Source organism: Balaenoptera borealis (genome assembly GCF_965194805.1).
Source record: "Balaenoptera borealis genome assembly, chromosome: 17".
NCBI lineage: Eukaryota > Metazoa > Chordata > Mammalia > Artiodactyla > Balaenopteridae > Balaenoptera > Balaenoptera borealis.
Window position 1 is genome coordinate 45,592,917 of NC_138876.1, and position 20,111 is coordinate 45,613,027.

At 37.6% G+C, this 20,111-nt stretch overlaps 1 protein-coding gene and 1 long non-coding RNA gene across 2 annotated transcripts in view; one reads left to right on the forward strand and one right to left on the reverse strand.

Moving 5' to 3' along the window:
* NECAB1 (N-terminal EF-hand calcium binding protein 1) overlaps positions 1-13,904 on the reverse strand; it is a 285,172-nt gene extending 271,268 nt beyond the window's left edge. The window contains exon 1 of the mRNA XM_082364108.1: positions 10,576-13,904. Within this exon, the coding sequence (XP_082220234.1) occupies positions 10,576-10,674 (99 nt within the window). The 5' untranslated portion in view covers positions 10,675-13,904. The remainder of the gene's footprint in view (positions 1-10,575) is intronic.
* Positions 1-20,111, forward strand: part of LOC309615025 — a 511,470-nt gene that overhangs the window by 186,124 nt on the left and 305,235 nt on the right. The window lies entirely within an intron of this gene.

A 20,111-nucleotide genomic window follows, 5' to 3' on the forward strand; every position in this document is an offset into this window, starting at 1 on the left:
ATTATTAAATGAAAGAAATTCCAATTTAAAATAAAGTTTTCCCAGTTGAAATATTTCTTTACAATAGTAAAAAATTAAAAATACCCAAATGTCCATAAACAAGTGAATGGACAAACAAGCCATAGTGTATCCATACAATGAATACTCCTGAGCAATAAAAAGGAATGCGCTCTTGATGCATACAATAACTTGGATAGATCTCAAAGCAATTATGCTGAGTAAAAAACCTAGACACAAAAGAAGATATATTATTCCATTTATATAAAATTCCAGAAAATGCAAATAGTAACAGAAAGCAGATTAATGGTTGTGTAGGAATGCAAGGGCAGAGAGGGCTGGATTACAAGAGGGCATGAGGAAATTTTTTAGGATGGTAGATATATTTATTTTCTTGATTGTGGTAAAAGTTTCATAGGTATATAAATATGTGAAAACTCATCAACTTTTCACTTTAAATATGTGCTATTTAATGTAAGTCAATCATATAATAACATGGGGAATAAACAGGAACAAAAATAATAAATTGTGGATAAATAAGAGCTCTTGCATCTATAGTACATCTTACTTTTATGAGTTAATTTATTATCTGGAACTATCTTAAATTGTCTTTGATGGATATGAACTGTTTGACCATCCAGTATCTTTAGTAAAGATTTCTAATTTTCTTCTGGGAAACCAATCTTTCCTCCACTCTTGGCCCATGTGTTCCAGGGTTGGGGAGAGTACTCAAGCCTAGTAAACAGAGCATCATACTCCTTTGGCCACAGTGATTACTCAGGCATTAGCACAATAAAGCCAATGAAGCCTTGGTTTTCCTTGAGTGGTCAAGAGAGAAACATTTTATCTTCTGTTGACTTTGAACCTAGGAAAATATAGGTAAGGAGCTGATTTTTTGTAATTGTATATGTCACGGGTTGAATTGCATTGCCCCAAAACAAATGTTGGAGTCCTAATCCCTAGTAACTGTGAATGTGACCTTGTTTGGAATTACAGTCTTTGTTGTAATCAAACTAAGGCCTTACTGGATTGGGCCCTAAATCCAATGGTTGGTGACTTTATAAGGAGAGCAATTCAGAGATGCAGAGACACAAAGAAGAAGGTTATGTGATAACGGGCAGATATTGGAGTGATACAGCTGCAAGCCAAGGAATGCCAAGGGCTGATGGTCACCACTAGAAGCTAGGAGACAGGCATGGAACAGATTCTCCCCTAGAGCCTTCAAAGGGAGTATGGTCCTACCCACACCTTGATTTCACCCCTCTAACCTCCAGAACTGAGAGAGTAAATTTTGTCGTTTAAACCACCATTTGTTTAGTACTTTATTATAAAAGCCCTAGGAAGTTAATATAATATACAACCTGGAAATAACTAACATTCAAGAAAGGAGCATCCAGAGGCTGAGAGAAACTGGATCTTGATGACACTCTCTGAGCCCCTGATCAAGCCATCCTGAAAAGATGATCTCTGCTTTTCATTACAAGAGTCAATAAATTGTTATTTTTTAAAATCTTGATAGTTTGGGTTATTTTTTTCTATTAACAGCAATCAAATTAGCCCTAATTGATACTGTATACTGCTAGAAAAAAATCTGGATAATATAATACACAGCTATGTTATACACAGTACCAAAGAAAATGTCACTTTACCATATTGCAAAGACAAGTTTTAATTAAGTGAAGGAGCACTTAAGGATTATTTTTTTCCTGAGAAATTTATAGTTATGGTTAAGTAACAAGAGCTACTCTTATATTTGGGTCATCATTTCTTGGTGGCTAGCTTGAAACATGAGCAATAATTTTTATTACCAAAATTTTCTGTTTTACTGCTTTCCACTACAGACTTGATCCTCCTTGCCTTCTGTTGATTTCATGGAAATGAAGTATGGATAAATCTAATCATTATTACAATGTATTTTTATTATAAAATACTAATATTATTACTAAAAACCTCTCCCGTGAAAAATTTCCAATAACAGATATGTATCACCCTGACTTGAGTGCATAAAAAGTGCACTTTTTTAAACTAAATTTATTTAATTATTGCAGGAAGACTGCTTTCAATAGTAAGAGCTTCTATGTTTAGAGCAAAATGAGACACAGATTCTTTTTTACCATGCTGGAAGTAATTTCTAGTGGAGATTTTGTGAATCCATCTCTCCATCATAACCAGTTTCTTTCTCTCCTCTGAAACATGAAGGCATAGAGTTGGGGAGACATAAAACACAGTCTATTTCTTACCTGTGATATACTCTAAGATTCTGTTTCAAGCTCTATTGTACCCTTATGAGTTTGAAGTGATTAAAATAGGAATAACAAAACACCAGAGACTCAGACCCAGGACTTCCAACATTTCATTTCATAAAGAACAATCTTAAATAGCATTCAGCTTCTTATAGATGAAATTAAGATAGACACTCATTATTAAGACAGTTCTTTGTAATTAATTGAATATGAACGGCAGTGTCTCTGCTGCAGATTTTTCCTCTGAGCTCTCAGACTAATAAAAAATGTACTGCGAATGAGAATTGAGTTCATCATCTTATGCTACCATAGTACTCTGGGTCAGCTAATCTTACTAGTTGCTATCACAAGATAGTAAATAGATTTATATATCATGACCAAACTTAAAGCTTAATGCAGGTGGTGCTATGTTTTTGAAACCCTTTTAGTTTTATCAAATAGCATCTTTTACCTTGAAAGATATTCTTTAATGGCCTTGACTGAAGTTCTTCACTTTTCATTTTAAGTTATCGAAGGTAGGTACTAAAATGCAAATGTTGTCTTGGAGGCATAAAACACTAACATCATCACCATTCACTGAACTAATGTTTGCTAAGTGCCTCCTCTCATATACCAGGTTAATTAGGTAATGAGATGAGCTATCAGTCACTTAGTGGACTCCTGAGAAACTGAGACATAGGGCAGGGAGTAGGGACTCATCCAGAACATGGAGTACCATCCAGAAAGGAAGACCTAGTAGGTGAGTCATAGTGTGTGGGCCTGGACATCTTGCAGGTAGTTTTGCTACCAGGAGATTAGTCACCCTGAGATAAGATGCAGGTAAGTGGGCACTGTCTTCTCAATTTTGCCTAATGTAGGCCGTGTAGGAAAATAATTTATAATTTATAATGTATGATAACAGTAAAACTAAGTTTTCCTTATTTCTGCTGCTTCCTGAAACTAGTAGAGTGACATTGCCATTAAAGTAGACAGTGATGTGTTAATTTCCATTGTCCCAACTGGACAATATCAAATTAAAAATTGTGCATGTTATTAATCTCACTCAAATAAACAAGTGTGCGTTAGGCAAGATAGGAGGTGTAACTGTAACAGAATTCAGTCACAGAACCACTGTACCTGGAAAACTGTTTCTGCTCTGACAGTCCTCTCTATAGATGAATATATACAGGGCATTGGGATTAAGTATCTTTGCAAGCAGAAAAGATTACTCTTTTGCACAAAGTCTCTGACCATCAAAGGAATGTGCCTTTTGTTCTGGGTGTTCATGGATGTGCATGCTTGCTTAGAGGAAGGAAGGGAAGACAAACAATAAAGTCATCTCTCTCCTTCACAACATTCAAGACCCCACTTCTACCTCACCACTTCCCTTCCAGTTAAAAATCGAAATCTGTTTGGGAGAAGGCAGCAGCATCAAATGGGTGAAACTGTAACTAACTTCATTTGGGATTCATCTTGTTTTCGGGAATTAGCTGAAGGTTAGTTTTTCTCCCTTTGCACAGTAGTAGAGTTGATTGATGACTCAAAAGAGGGCCCACATGCTATACAGACTAGTATGCTAAATTAGAGTTTACTCTCTGTTATCTGGAATGCAGCAACCTTAAAAAAAGATAGCATATGGATGTAAAGAGGAAAATAATTGTAATCCTCCATGTCCTTCCGTGTTGCTGCACACTGGAACCAGTTCAGCCCCGTCCAGTGGCTGGCAGTTGTGCCCTATGCAAATGCACTGCAGCAGCCTCAGTGCACAGCCATGAGTTGGTACCAGCACTAGGTTTTCTAAGCCCCCCAATAAGATATTAAAGAGTATTTATGATGAACTGATACTTAATTCTGACATTTTTTGGAAAGAAAATCATACAAATTAGATTTACAAAATTTTGCCTGTATTAGCTTGTGGGTTTTGCTACTGTTATTTACACATTCAACATGGAATACTGATGTAACAAGAGTAGTTCGAATTTACATAGCACATATCCTTTTTTTCTCAGTTTTCTCTACTATGAACTGTTAGTTCATACTCACAATAACATTTACATTAAATATCATACTCATTATTATTGCTGAATTGGAGATAAGGAAAATGAAGCAAAAGCCAACAGTTGTGGTAAATCTCTCCCGGATTTTCTGATCTATGTCTAGTTTCTAACCAGTTGGACATATACAGTCATGTCATTAACAGTATCCTCAAAAGCAGTTTAAATCATTTCTTAGAGGAATGATTATTGCAGTGACACTGGAATATAAACACTGAAAATCAAAGTTTTCCTCAAATTTAGAAATTAGTCTGTGTGATGCAGAAGCCTCTAATCAATTTCATTTCTGTTCCTCTTTGGAAAAGGGAATATATATCACCTACTTAGTATAACGTGAGTAGAATTCAAAAAGCAATCTTTCATAGCAGTGCTACTAGAATACATTAAAACTGATCAAATAAAATTATGTATTTATATTCCACATTTTATTTCTGCTAAAAGCAATATGATCCAGAAATAAATAATTCAAAAATCCCTAAATAACAAATTCTTTTTCTATCACCTATTTCACCAGAGTGCTAGATTTTTCACAAAATATCTCAAAGAAAAGTGTAAACAAAATTTTTTCTATTCAAGATAAAATCCAGTGGCAGTTTTTTTGTAGACTCAACCATTTTACTGGCAACAAAGCATGTCAACACCTGTCATGTGAAATCAGTTTTATAATTTTATTTTTTAATTATAGAAATAAATACACGAAGACAAGGCTGTCCTATTTATAGAGTATGCACTCCTTCGGAACAGAAACTTGATACTATTTATTTACAGAACTTGGGAACGATCATACATATGCAAATAATAATAAATGAGATTTTAATCTCTTCTTTTTTCTTCTTTTTAAGTAGCAGTTTGAACACTTGGGCCAAGTAGGTGTTTATGTCAGAGATGATGACTTTCTATTTACATAGCTCAATCCATTCATCTCTACAGTATCACTAGGATTTGTACACTGCTTTTGAACAGTCACAGAGAAGTGGTATGACCGTGATGACAGGGTAGGAAGACCCTGAGCTTACTTCTTCCTACGGGCACCAAAATTACAACTATTTACAGAGAAACAATTGATGAGAAAGGCTGGAATCTAGCAGAAATGATCTTATACACCAAAAATATAAAGAAGGAACCACACATTGACAAAATGAAAAGACAATCTACTCACTGGGAGAATATATTTGCAAATGATATGGCTGGTAAAAGATTAATACCAATATATATAAACAGCTCATACAAGTCAACATCAAAAAAAAAAATTAAAAATGGGCAGAAGAACTGAATAGACATTATTCCAAAGAGGAAATGCAGATGGCCAACAGGCACATGAAAAAATGCTCAACATTGTTAATCATCAAGGAAATGCAAATCAAAACTACAATGAGATATCACCCATCAGAATGGCTATTATCCAAAAGGACACAAATAAATACTGGCAAGGATATGGAGAAAAGGGAACACTTGTACACTGTTGGTGGGAATATAAATTGGTGCAGCCACTGTGAAAAATAGTATGGAGATTTCTCAAAAAACTAAAAGTAGAACTATCACATGACCCAGCAATTCCACTCCTGGGTATATATCTGAAAAAAACAAAAACACTAATTAAAAAAGATACATGCAGCTCAGTGTTCATAGAAACATTATTTACAATTCCCAAGATACAGAAGTGACCTAAGTGTCCACCAACCCCATGCACCAGCAGGCTAGCACCAACCCCAGGGCACCCTGGGCCCTGGCCCTGACCACCAGCAGGCTGACACAAAAAAGGAAGAAGTAAAATTGTCATTGTTCACAGATGACATGATACTATATATAGGAAATCCTAAATATATCACAAAAAAGCTACTAGAACTCATTATGGGTTTGGCAAAGTTCCAGGATACAAAATTAATATATAGAAATCTGTTGCATATCTATACACTAACAGTGAACTATCTAAAAGAGAAGGTAAGAAAACAATCCCATTTACAGTGACATCAAAAAGAATAAATTACCTAGGAATAAACCTAAGGAGGTAAGAAACCTGTACTCAGAAAACTATAAAACACTGATGAAAGAAATTGAGAACAACATAAACAAATGAAAAGATATACCATGTTTATGGGTTAGAAAAATTAATATTGTTAAAATGTTAACAATTAATGTTAACAATATTAACAATTAATATTGTTAAAACCAAAGGCAATCTACAGATTCAGTGTAATCCCTATCAAAATACCAATGGCATTCATAGAACTAGAAAAAATAATTCTAAAATTTGTATGGAAACATAAAAGACCACAAATAACCAAAACAATCTTGAGAAAGAACAAAGCTAGAGGTATCATGCTTCCTGATTTTAAACTATACTGCAAAATCACAGTAATCAAAACAGTATTGTACTGGCACAAAAACAAACACATAGATCAATGGAACAGAATAGAGTCCAGAAATGAACCCACACTTATATGGCCAATTAATCTACCACAAAGGAAGCAAGAATATATATATGAGGAAAAAGCCTCTTCAATAAATGGTGTTGAAGGGAATTCCCTGGTGGTCTAGTGGTTAAGACTCAGTGCTTTCACTGCTGGGGCCCGGGTTTGATCCCTGGTCAGGGAAATAAGATCCCACAAGCTGCATGGTGTGGCCAAAAAAAAAAAAAAAAAAATAGTGTTGAGAAAACTGGACAGCTACATACAAAAGAATCAAACTGGACTATTCTTTCATACCATGCACAAAAATAAATTCAAAATGAATTAAAGGCTTAAATGTAAGACTGAAACTATATAAATTCTAGAAGATAATATAGGCAGTACACACTTTAACATCATTATTAGTAATACATTTTTGAATATGTCTACTCAGTAAAGGGAAACAAAAGCAAAAGTAAACAAATGGGACTACACACTTAAAAGCTTTTACACTGTGAAGGAAACTCTTGACAAAACGAAAAGTCCATCTACTGAATGGGAGAAGATATTTGCAAACGACATATCTGATAAGTGGTTAATATGCAAAATATACAAGGAAGTTGTACAACTCAACATCAAAAAAACCAATTACCCAATTAAAAACTGGGCAGAAGATCTTAATAGACTTTTTTTCCAAGGAACACATATAGATGATCAACAGGCACATGGAAAGATGCTCAACATCACTCATCATCAGGGAAATGTAAATCAATACCACCATGAAACATCACCTCACACCTGTTAGGATGGCTATTATCAAAAAAGACAACAAATACAAGTATTGGAGAGGATGTGGAGAAAAGGGAACACTCATGTACTGTTGGTGACAATGTAAATTGGTGCAGCCACTATGGAAAACAGTATGAAGATTCCTCAAAAAATTAAAAATAGAATTATCATATGATCCAGAAATTCTACTCCTATATTATCTGAAGAAAAAGAAAACACTAATTAGAAAATATATATGCCCCCTTATGTTCATTGCAGCATTATTTACAATAGCCAACAGGTGGAAGCAACCTAAGTGGCCATTAATAGATGAATAGATAAAGAAGAATTGGTATATATATGCAATATAAAAATATATGCCATAAAAAAAGAATGAAATCTTGCCATTTGTGACAACATGGATGGACCTAGAAGGTATTATGCTAAGTGAAATAAGTCAGGCAGAGAAAGATTAATACTGTATGATATCACTTATATGTAGAATCTAAAAACAAAGCAAATGATCAAGCATAACAAAAGAGAAACAGAGTTATAGATACAGAGAACAAAAAGGTGGTTGACAGAGGAGAGAGGGGTGGGGTAAAAATAACTGAGGGAGTTTAAGAGGTACAAACTTTCATTTGCAAAATAAATGAGTCACAGGTATGAAATCTACAATGTGGGGGAAATAGTCAATAACTATGTAATATCTTTGTATGACAGATCTTAACTAGACTTATCATGGTGATCATTTTGAAATGTATGGAAATATCAGTTCACTGTGTTGTTAAATAGGAACTAACATAGTGGTATAAGTCAATTATATTCAAAAACAGACAAACAAACAAATTCATAGAAAAAGAGATCAGATTTGTGATCACCAGAGGCAGGGGTGGAGGAGAAGAAATTGGAGGAGGTGGTCAAAAGGTACAAATTTCCAGTTATAAGATACATAAGTACTAGGGATGTGATGAACAACATGATAAATATAATCAACAACACTGTATGTTATATGAGAAAGTTGTTAAAAGAGTAAATCCTAACAGTTTTCATCACAAGGAAAAATTTCTTTCTATTTTTAAAATTTTGTATGTATACGAGATGATGGATGTTCACTAAACTTATTGCGGTAATCATTTCATGATGTATGTAAGTGCACATTATGGATATATTAAGGTGTACATTATGCTGTACACCTTAAACTTACACAGTGCTGTAAGTCAATTATATCTCAATAAAACTGGAAGAAAAATAAATAACTAATAAATTAATTAATTAAATAAATTAAATACACTTTTTTCCAGAAAAATAAAAAAGTCTTAGGGAAGCACTTGTTATCCTTCAGGGACAGGCTGGAGATCAGCTCAGAATGAATGGAAGCCCCTCTTTCTCTCTCTGAATCAACTTCATGGCAGTTTAGCCATCAACCTTATAACTGAGATGATTTTCAGGGGTCCTGACTCTCTATCCCTGAGGATTTCCTTCTCTGATGTGCTGTGTGCCTCCTCCTCTACCTGCTTAGTTCCTCAGGGGCTTTTTTACCTTGAATAGCAAGACTTAAAAGGAATAATATCAGCCAGTTTAACCATTAGCACCAATAACATCATCTGATTGACCCAAATTAAGCAGAGATGAGTGCTCATTAGCATTGTTAATACCTCATTAAGAATGAGGTATTAACAATCCTATTGAGTGGAAGAAATTGGAATCCCACATGTGTATTGATGGGAAGGAGATGACCTGCCCAGAGTGCCTGTATCCCCAATTGCAGCTGCATGGTGATGAGAAGAGAAGGCTGCCAGGAAACAAAGTTGAACCTTATCTATATTTTTGCCTTACACTAGGTTTAATTATTGATAGGGGTTTCTCTCCCAGTTAAAAAATTCAAGCTAATCCATTCAAAATAAACTTGGGAGGGCTCCTTGCCTCCTCTCCCTTATATTCATCATTTCTGCTTCACCATCATGATACTAATAATTTGGTTTCCTCATATTTTCATTGCTCCACAAATAAATAAATGTATTTGGCCTCTGGCCCCCTCACCTTGATTTTAATAAGAAATGATAACTCAGAGGAAGTTAGAGGGAAGAGCACAGAATCACTCTTCAATGCCCTTTGCCCATCTTTTTTCATGCCAGAATTGTCCCCACTGAGCCAGAAACTACCTCAGGGGACAGCATGAATGTGACAACTGAGGGGCTGAGAGAGCAGGGTGCCCCGCAGGCAACTGAGGGATAGGAAAACCACAAAACCTAAAGACAAAGAAAAGAGCTGAACAAAAGGGTGAGAAATATAGAGACCAGCAGGAAGGAGAGTAAAGCAAAATCGAGAAACAAATAAGAAATAAAACTGCTATAGAGATAGAAACCACAACATGAAGGCAGAAAAATATCAGAGAAAGGGAAATAAAGAATGAACAAAACTGATCATCAACAGCAGGGAAATGGAGGAAGAGAATCAATACCGAAGCCAGGGAGAGGACCAAAAGAAGAACAGCTAAATGCTTGAATTGATGAAGATAATGACAGTAATTACAACTTGGAGAGGTACAGAAGGCCAATAACAGAGCAGGAAAATGGAAAAATAGGAGATGACGGTGAAATAAGAATCATTATGAAAGAGCTCTTGGCCACCGCTGGTAAAAATGAAAAACAAATATGTTTTCAAAGTGTTTTCTAGGGGGCTGGAGGAGGAGGCGGGGCATTGCCACTTCTACCGATTCCCTCGGTCACCATAGAGAATCTGCGAGGTGGGTGCTGCAAATAGAGCACATTAGAGATGAGTTGGTACAACGCCCCCCACCCCTATGGAGACTGTTGTATTTACAAACCTAGTCCCTATTGGAATCCAGGCTGTTGAGAAATTTAACTTTTGGAATTTATTAAGGGTTGTTAAGCCCCAGGTTTTAGGTCTGGGACAGCCCTTTTTACAAGTTGAGTGGTGGTCATTTCTCCAGCACTTGCCTGGGTGGTTTACCAGGGAGAGAGGGAAGCGAAGTAGGAAGTAGTTCTCTCCGGTGTTCTGGGGGCAAAACACTGGCTGATCAGCTCCTGGGCCGACACCCCTCCTCCCGAGTAAGAAAAAAGACGCTGGCGGTGGGTGGGGGCGGGGGGGGGCACTGATCTAATACCTTCCCTCTGTACTTACGTCGAGGAAGATCGACATGCCCTTTGACAGCTGCAGCGCAGAGCTGAGCTCTTCCGAGGAGTTGTTGGAGGACGGCGACGTCTCCCGGGAATCCTCCATTCTTGGGAGCCCTGATGACCGGGAGCGGGAGTGGGTCTTGGCGGCTGCACAGACTCAGGCAAAGGATGCCGCACTGCCGTCTCTGCCCCGCCTGCTGCTGGGCTCGGGATCCGGAGCTGGTGTTCGCTTCCCGGCGAGCCTCACTCCTGTCTCTCTCTGGCTTGCTCTCCCCCTCCTTACCTCTGTCCCCCCGCGCTCCCACGCGCTCTAACTCGCGCCTCCCCCACTTCCCTTGGCTGCAGCGCCTGGATCAGTCTCATCCCTTCACGTAGCAAAGCGCTGCTCCACTTTGTGGGGGAGTGGACTCTGAACATCCTCCCCTTCCTGCACCGCCGTCGGCCTTGGCTGAATGTAACACTGAGGTATCTGCCCACTCCATAACAGTCCCACATGCAGCGAGAAAGGAGGTAGCCCAGACAGAGAGGGGGAACAGATGGAAAGGTGTCTTGAGAAGCAAGAGCACAAAGTACGGACGCCCCCAAGCTCACCCTGGGTGGAAACCGTATGAGTTAGAGCGATTCCAAGAGGTTTTGCCAACTTTGCTTTTGAACAAGTGCACCTGTCTTTCCTACCCTCCCCAAAGACCGGTAAATGGATACCACTAACCAAAGAAGGGCTGGATTAGTGTGAGGATAAAATCACACATTTTTGGAATCTTGGATGCCCGGGTTCAGAACCTGCCCTGGTTTATTTGTCATTTTGTGATCTAGCAAGTTACTAAATCGTTTAGCCTCGGTTTTCCTCATCAGGAAAATGAATCACAATAGCATTGCTTACCTCAAAGGGTTCTGTGGCTTAAATGTGGTAGTGCCATGGTCAAGGGTATGAACTGTGCATACAGTGAGCATCAAAAAAAAAAAAAAAAAGGTTTTCTATAGAGAAAAGATTGTCAGGTAATGTTCAAGCAAATTTTCCAAAGGTGAAGTCACAATAAAGGATGCAATACCTATCTATGCTTAAGAATTATTCAACATTTGAGGTCTGCAAAAATGGTAATCTCACCTTTTATCAGGATAGATATCCACTGTTTATTGGGCTTCTAAAATGTGCACAGCACATGCCAGTTGCTGTGTGGGTTACAAAGTTGAACTGTCTCAGAGCAAGATGAGTCAAAGAAAATAGCACTTTTTTCAAACAAGACTCTGCCTGTGAGAATTGATGGGGTGGATCCAGATCTGCATTTGGTGGTCTCCAAGAAAAGAGAACATGTTCTTTCTACAAGACAAGTGCACAAACTACCAGGACAAAATGTGAGCTCCTTAAGGCATATAAAAAAGTGCTACGGGTTTCTTAGGAGGAACAGTTTATAATTTAGCTTATGGGACCAAGAGAGGCTCGATAAAAGAGGTAGTATTTGAAATACTCCTGATCTTAGATCTTAAAAATTGGTAGATATTCCATAGTTGATAGAAATAGAAGGAAAAAACATTCCAGGTAGAGGGAACAGCATGAGCAAAGGCATGGTACTGAGGAAAGTACATGGAAATCTGTAATTAGTCTACTGGAATCTCTGAAAACATACAGAATCCCAGTCTACATCACAGGCTTACTGAATCAGAATATCAAAGTATGAGACCCAAGAATCTAAGTCCTTCTTTCACCCATGATTCATACACTGGTGTTCTGTAGCAGGGGCAAGACTAGGGTTAAACCGATAAATTGCCTTGGGCACAAAATGTAAGGAGGTGTTACCCTGCACTTGCATGATCCTGAGAGTGACTGCCTTTGCACCCTAGGTATCTCATTCACCTCACCCAAGTCCCAGCCCTGCTCTGTAGATCAGTGTTTGCAAGAAATGGATCCAGCTCTTCTCAACTTTGGCTGTACATTGGAATTAACCAGGGGGTGTATGGCAACTTTTGTTATGGCCACAATTTCATTGACACTCTTCCTGTAGAGACGTGAGTCCCCTCTCCTTGAATCTGAAGAATTGTGACTGCTTCAATGAAGAAAATGCAGCAAAAGTGATGCTATGCTTTCTGAGTCTAGGTATATAAAAAGCCTCACAATTCCACCATTTTCAGTGGGATATTTGCTCCTGGAGTCCTGGGATTCCTATAGGAAATCCAACTACCTTGAGCCACCATGCTTTGAGGAAGCCCAAGCTGTATGCAGGAGCAGAGTAGACACCCTGGCTGACAGTACTATCTGAGCTCAGCCTTTGAGTCATCCCAGCCTAAGTGGCAGAAAAGTGAATAAAGAAGCCTCTAGATGATTCCAGCACATAGCTGTTTGAGACACACCTAGCCATTTGTGTTGTCTCAGCCAAGATCTCAAATATTGTAGAGCAGAGACACACCATCAATGCTGTGCCTTGTCTAAATTCTTGACCCACAGAATTCAGGAGCATAATAAAATGGTTACTGTTTTATACAAATAAGTCTTGGTATGGGTTTGTTTTGTGACAATAGATAACAAACATAAGGAGCTTTACAAAAAAAACACAGAAAAAACAAATTGATGCCTGAGCTTCACCTCCAGGTTCATATTCAATTAGCACGCAGCTGCACCTGGGCATCAGTGTTTAAAAAAGAAAAGCTTCCCAGGTGATTATGATGTACAGCCAAGATTAAGAACCACTGAACTGATCTGTACTATACATACAGGACAGAATAAAATATCAGAAGACAGGCTTGAAGATATTTGAAGTCCAGAACTCTGGACTTAATTAGTTAGAGACGTGAAAGACTTTAGACTAAGGGCAGATATTGATTAGAGCTGTACTTTAGAAATATTAATCTAACATCTTTTTGTGATTTTACCTTATTAACTGCAAATATTATCTGAACTGCCCCTTTCTTTTGCCAAACGTTCATCAAAAGAAAATACAAAATCATTAAAAAATGGACTGACCAACTCATCAAAAGGATACTGGTTATTCACATCACTGAAGAAGAAAAACCAGAAGGAGAAGGAGGAGGGTAACTAATCATGAACATTGTTACCAAGTTTATAAAAATACAATATTATTTGTTCCTGCCATTGGATGGAGTGTTGAATAGACTTTTCTGCAACAAGTGCAGTTTAGGTCTGATCCCTCTAACCCAAGCTGTGGGTCCCTCAGTCCTTAAATTCAGCCCTGCAAGTGATAATATTTTTATGCCAATCCCATGGTAATAACAGCAGGTGTTGAAGAAGAGTTTCTGTGATTATAAATGAAGAATAGGAGAATAATCAGTAGTCATCATTCAAAACCAGGGAGCTATTTGTAACATTTCAGAAAATATGTTCCTTTTACCTTTGCTGACACGAATGATATTTTCTGTTATTTCCTCTAATGATCTGTCAAGAGGAAATATAAATTTTTAAACAACCAACTAGTCATTAATGTTTTTTACTGTTTCAACATGAACACCATATTGCTATAGCTGAGTTCTTTATTTAATGGAAATGTAATGTTAGTAGAAGGCTTCAGTAGAAATGGATAGCAATTAGATTTCCATTCACAGACAAATTCAATAGGCACTACAATGTGGTAACCATACTTTTGGTTTTCTTTTTATACAGACAGTGTGCATTTTTGAAAACTGTTTTCACACATCATTTTTCTGAAACACAGATGCTTCACTGTGTATAGTATCAATCACAAACAAAAGACGACCAACTTGAGAGAGGAAATGCATCTTCTGACCAACTTCTTGTAGCAAAATCCTGGTTGGGGGGTTGGCGGGGCAGAGTGGGTGGAGAGGAATGTCATTCTAAATTCCAACTCTTGGGCTTCTTATAAGACTTTGACACGAAGGTATTTCTAGCATTTCAGGAGATGATAGCCATGTGAGGACGTATTGTATTTCAATCCGTCTCTGCTTCATGGAGGAACTATTATCTAAACCATTTCAGACAGCCAGGAATCTATCTTATTTACATTTTTAAAATTTTACAGAAGGCCATCGTTTGGAACGATGACTCAGAATACTTTCAGGCAGTTTGGTGGACATTTTTGTTGCTTTGGCAGCCTAAGATCAAACCGTCTTCCTCATCTAGTCACCTGTTCCATGGTATGGATCCTGTTCAGGGGCAGGACTCACCTCTTCCAAGGAGGGAAGATGGTCCCTCTCCCTTTCCCCTGGCAGCTGGAGCAGAGTCTGAGATCTAGGATGTTTCACTTGGGACTTTAAATCTGTATCAAGGTACATGAAAGGAAACATTAATATCAGTGGGCAAAAGCAGTGTAGCAAGTGGCCACAAAGCCAATGGAACCCCTGAAGACAAGTTAACTGATATAATAAGGGAACTTTGGCTGTGATTTCAGCAGTCTTGTCCTCCAAGCTTAATCTCCAGCCTTCCTATCAACTTTCTGAGTGACTTGGTATCCATCCAAAATACAGAATATTTGTCTTTCTCTCTTTGGCTTATTTCACTCAGCATAATGCCCTCAAGGTCCATTTATATTGTCACAAGCAGCAGGATTTCCTTCTTTCTCATGGCTGAATAATATTAAATTGTATATATAAACCACATCTTCTTTATTCATTCTTCCATCAGTGGACACTTAGGCTGTTTCCATATCTTGGCTATTGTGAATAATGCTGCAGTGAACATGTGGATGCAAATATCTCTTCAAATCCTGTTTTCATTTCTTTGGATATATACCCAGAAGTCGGATGGCTAGATCATATGGTAGTTCTAGTTTTAATTTTTTCAGGAACCTCCATTTTTTGTGGTAGCTACACTATGGAAAAGTTAGTTAGAAAACTCTGAAAAGTTAGTGAAAGTTAGTTTTTGATGCTTTAACTCTGATAAGTTCAGTCTAAATTTCTCCTGTTAAAGAGAACCATTTGGTAAGTCATTGGGGAAAAAATTGGTTAGAAAAATTAATTCTATTTGGCTCTCTGTTAAGTGCCTGCTTCATGCCACCAACTGACACACATAGCTGAGGAAATGATGAAAAAGACTGGTCCTCGCTCTTGCAGAACATGTGTGACTTAAAGAGACACTATTTTAATAGATAACTTTAATGCAGTGAGACAAGAGTATCACCAGAGACTTGCAGTAAATGCTGAGAGAAGACACGGGACAGCACAACTCCCCATTAGCACCTATTCTGCATGGCCATTTATGTAACTGTAGATCACAAAATTAGGACTTGAGAGTAGTAAGTGCCATTGGGCCAAAAAATAGCCATTATCCCATGCTCCTGGGCTGTTGCCTTGGCATTCTCTGCCTAGAATACAGTTTTCCTTAACTGGCCTGTTCCTTACTTAATGTTTTTTGTTTTTTTTTTTAACATCTTTATTGGAGCATAATTGCTTTACAATGTTGTGTTAGTTTCTGCTGTATAGCAAAGTGAATCAGCTATATGCACACATATATCCCCATATTCCCTCCCTCTTGCATCTCCCTCCAACCCTCCCTAACCCACCCCTCTATGTGGTCATAAAGCACCACGGAGCTGATCTCCCTGTGTGATGCAGCTGCTTCCCACTAGTTACCTATTTTACGTTTGGTAGTGTATATATGTCAACGCTACTCTCTCACTTTGTCCCAGCTTACCCTTCCCCCTCCCCGTGTCCTCAAGTCCATTCTCTATGACTGCATTTTTATTCCTGTCCTGCCCTTAGGTTCTTCAGAATCTTTTTTTGTGTGTTTGCATATGGTATTTGTTTAACTCTTTCTGACTTACTTAACTCTGTATGACAGACTCTAGATCCATGCACCTCACTACAAATAGTTCAGTTTTGTTTCTTTTTATGGCTGAGTAATATTCCATTGTATATATGTGCCACTTCTTCTTTATCCATTCATCTGTCGATGGACATTTAGGTTGTTTCCATGTTCTGGCTATTGTAAATACTGCTGCAATGAACATTGTGGTACATGTCTCTTTTTGAATTATGGCTTTCTCAGGGTATATGCCCAGTAGTGGGATTGCTGGGTCATATGGTAGTTCTAGTTTTAGTTTTTTAAGGAACTTCCATACTGTTCTCCATAGTGGCTGTATCAATTTACATTCCCACTAACAGTGGGTTTTAAGAAGACATCATTTCCTCTTCAGAAGAGTCTTCTTCTCCCAGTGCCCCCAGCAATCCCCAGAGCTGGATTGGTTTTCCCTCTTCCTTTCCATAGCACTCTTACATACCCTTTTCATGTGTCTTATATTTTTAAAAAAATATTTTTTTTAGTATCCTCTCTACCTGCCTGTCTAAACTCTGAGATGCTAGAGAGTAAGAATTGCATTTTTCATTTATGTCTTATATCTGGCAAATTGCTAAACACATGGCAGGCACTCAATAAAAGTGAAATGAATGAAAAAAAAGAAAGAAAGATGAAATGACTCTTACACTGAATATAGGAATCAGATTAAAAGAATGAAGGATCTTAGTTGCTTCCTTGTCATAATATCCAATTACATGAGTTGATGATAAAAAGATACCGAGACAAAGCAGAAGGGCCTCAATATCTGAAGGAAGCATTGTAAGCATAAGTTGCTAAAGCTGGGCAGGACTGGTGCTGGGTCATCAGTGGCAGACTAAGAGTGTGCTTAGGGAAACACAGCAGGGGCACCTTAACCCCCCAAAAAGAGAAAGGTTAAACATTGATCAATTTAGCTACCATTTCACAATCAGAAAATATAGGAAATTATAATTATAATTTTAATAAGCATCTATACATTTAAAAAATTCAGGCTTGTAGGGAGGTGGGAAAGAGGACCTGACAACTCTGTGTAGATGCCCCAAAGGCTTTATCCAGGCCCTAGAAACAGGCTTCATTCCCCTGTGATTCGGACTCTACAAGTGTGGACATTTAGGGATCTCACAATGAATTCCTAGTGATGTGTCGCTAAACCCAGAGGAACCAGTATTAGGTAGTGTAGTAGGGGTGGGAATGGGGGATCCAAATCCAACTCTGGAGTCATGAGCAAGGAACTTAATCTGTCTGAATCTTAATGGCCATTTTGTAAGATTTTTGTGGGATTAATGAGAATGGACATAAATCTGTCTGTGAGCACTTTGTGGGCAAACCCTGAATTTTTTGTTCATCACTGTGTTCCCAGCACTTAACATTGTTCTTGAAGCAGAAGAAGTGATCAGTCACACTGGTTGAGTAAGTCAGTAACCAGCGGACAGTAGGGGCTTCATTACGTGTGCAACACTGTGAATTTTACTAACCTCAATGAGGTGTAAATAGAGAATGTGAACACTGTGAATGCACCCACTCTTCACCTTGTAAGCACTGTCCTAGTAATCATATGTCCACAATCATGTAGAAGATGAAAAGTGCCCGGTTTCACACTTTTTAGCATTTTCACTTCTTTGTTGCTCCCTCATATGATAGGGGCTTCCAAAATGCATTTGACGTTTCCCCTTAAAAATAGATAAGCCTCTAATTAGGGAAATATGTAAAAACAGACTGATTACTCAACAATTTCTTCAGAACAGAGCCCCACAAACTGAAATATGTTGCCTAGTTTGTAGATGAGCCAAGGTTGTTTGAAACAATTGTTTGAAAGTGATTTTTAAATTATTAAACTACTTTTCACTGTAGAAAAGTTGGAAACCATATTCCAATTATACAGCTCTTCTTCTTGTACATGTTTCAGAATCCACAACATACAACTCTTATAACTTTTTATGAAGAAAACTAGTCCTTTTGGACTGTAGTACATCCTTGAGGTAAGTAGATTCAATCCTATTAAATACCATATAAAATACACCATTTTATTTACATCAGGAAAAATTTTCAAAATAGTCTAATTTACTAAAGCAATTTACAAACTGAATTACACTTGGGAAAATTCTCAGAGCTTAACAACAGCAATGACTTCCTCCTTCAAATTTCCTTCCCAGCTTCAAATTTGTCTGTTAGAAAAAATATGGAATGGGAAGGATTTGGCTTAAAGGAATAACACTTTAAAAATTGGCAATTCCAGTCACATTTCAAAAAGAAGAAAAAACAAAAACTGATATGTAATTCTAAAGTTCTGCCCTACTTACATTAATTGACAATTTCTAAGATATTGGGCCTTTAACATTCTTTTGAATGAACTGCTCATCTTCCAATGGGCAAACTTGCTTTAGGTTTAAAATATTTTTCTAATTTTATTGGGTTCTCTACCTCTCTAACAGAAGTCATCATAATAATGTGAGGTATTGAGACAGAGAGAGAGAGAGAGAGAGGTAGAGAGCACTGGGTCATGCACAGGCTCTTCCACTTTTGACCTGTGTGACTTTAGGCAAATTATTTAGCCTATTTGTGCCTCAGTTTCTTCATCTGAAGGTGGGCTGATGATAACACTTACCTCATGGAAAGTTATGAGGACTAAATGAAATATCCCATGCCTGGCTCAAAATAGTTACTCAACAAAAGTTAATCATTAATTTAGGTAACAAGCAGTTACATAAATCTCTTCATGGTTCCTGTTAATACACCAAAAGAACAGGACACACTTTGATGGAAAATATTAATCTTTTTAAAGAAGAATGGGAATCACCTTTGCCTTCCCTAACCCCTCAGAAATCCAGGCATTCACCAGGGCTTATGAATTCTAACACAAAAAGAGTTCTGGAATATATAGCCCTACCTTTGTCTACATTTCTGTCCCCAGGGACATCCTCCCTCTGGAGCTAGAGCCTCTTTCTGGAACTCCATACCTCTCATATTTCCTTCACCTATTAATACTTCAACCAATGTCAGAGCAATGATCTGGAATATATGATCTTAATTATTTCCCTGTTCACAAATATTCAGTGGCCACCATAAACCTTAGGATTCAATATTTTTGGCCTTTGTGATATTCTCAAGATCCTGAAAAATCCAGTTTCATCTCTCCCTAGGAGCCCACCTTCTAGACACACACACATGCACTTATACATGCATTTACAGACGCACACATACACATGTATTTGTGTGTACACACAAACTCACACGCGTTTGCTTCAGTTCCTCATCTCCATGCTTTTGCCTCCTCAACTCCTATTCATTCCTTAGGTTTCAGTTTAGAGCTCACTTCCCTTCGGAAGCTTTAGGCAGCCTTTCAATGACTCAATACTTTTCCAATGTGGACACTCAAACCGTGCAACCTGTCTGTTGTTGTGTCTGTGGATTGTAAACTCAAAAAAAGTGGAGATCTGTTACCTTGCTTTATTTCCACTGTGTATTAAGCACCTAATGCTTCAGAGTGCCTTAGCAAGTATTATTGAATAAAATCTGTTACATGATAAACTGCCATGTTCATTCATATATATATATATATATATATATATATATATATACACACCTGATGAAAACACACAAACCTTGAAAAGAGAAAATGGTTATGAATATTAAATAAAATGGGATATTGGCAAAATAAATAAATTAAATAAATAAGTAAATTCAGCAAATCAGTACCTCATATAAAAAGGAATATTTAAATTAGATGAGTTATATATCAGTTTCTTTCATGGGAAAAATGCATGAGGACAACTGGTAAACAAGTAAAATGCAGTTTACCATGG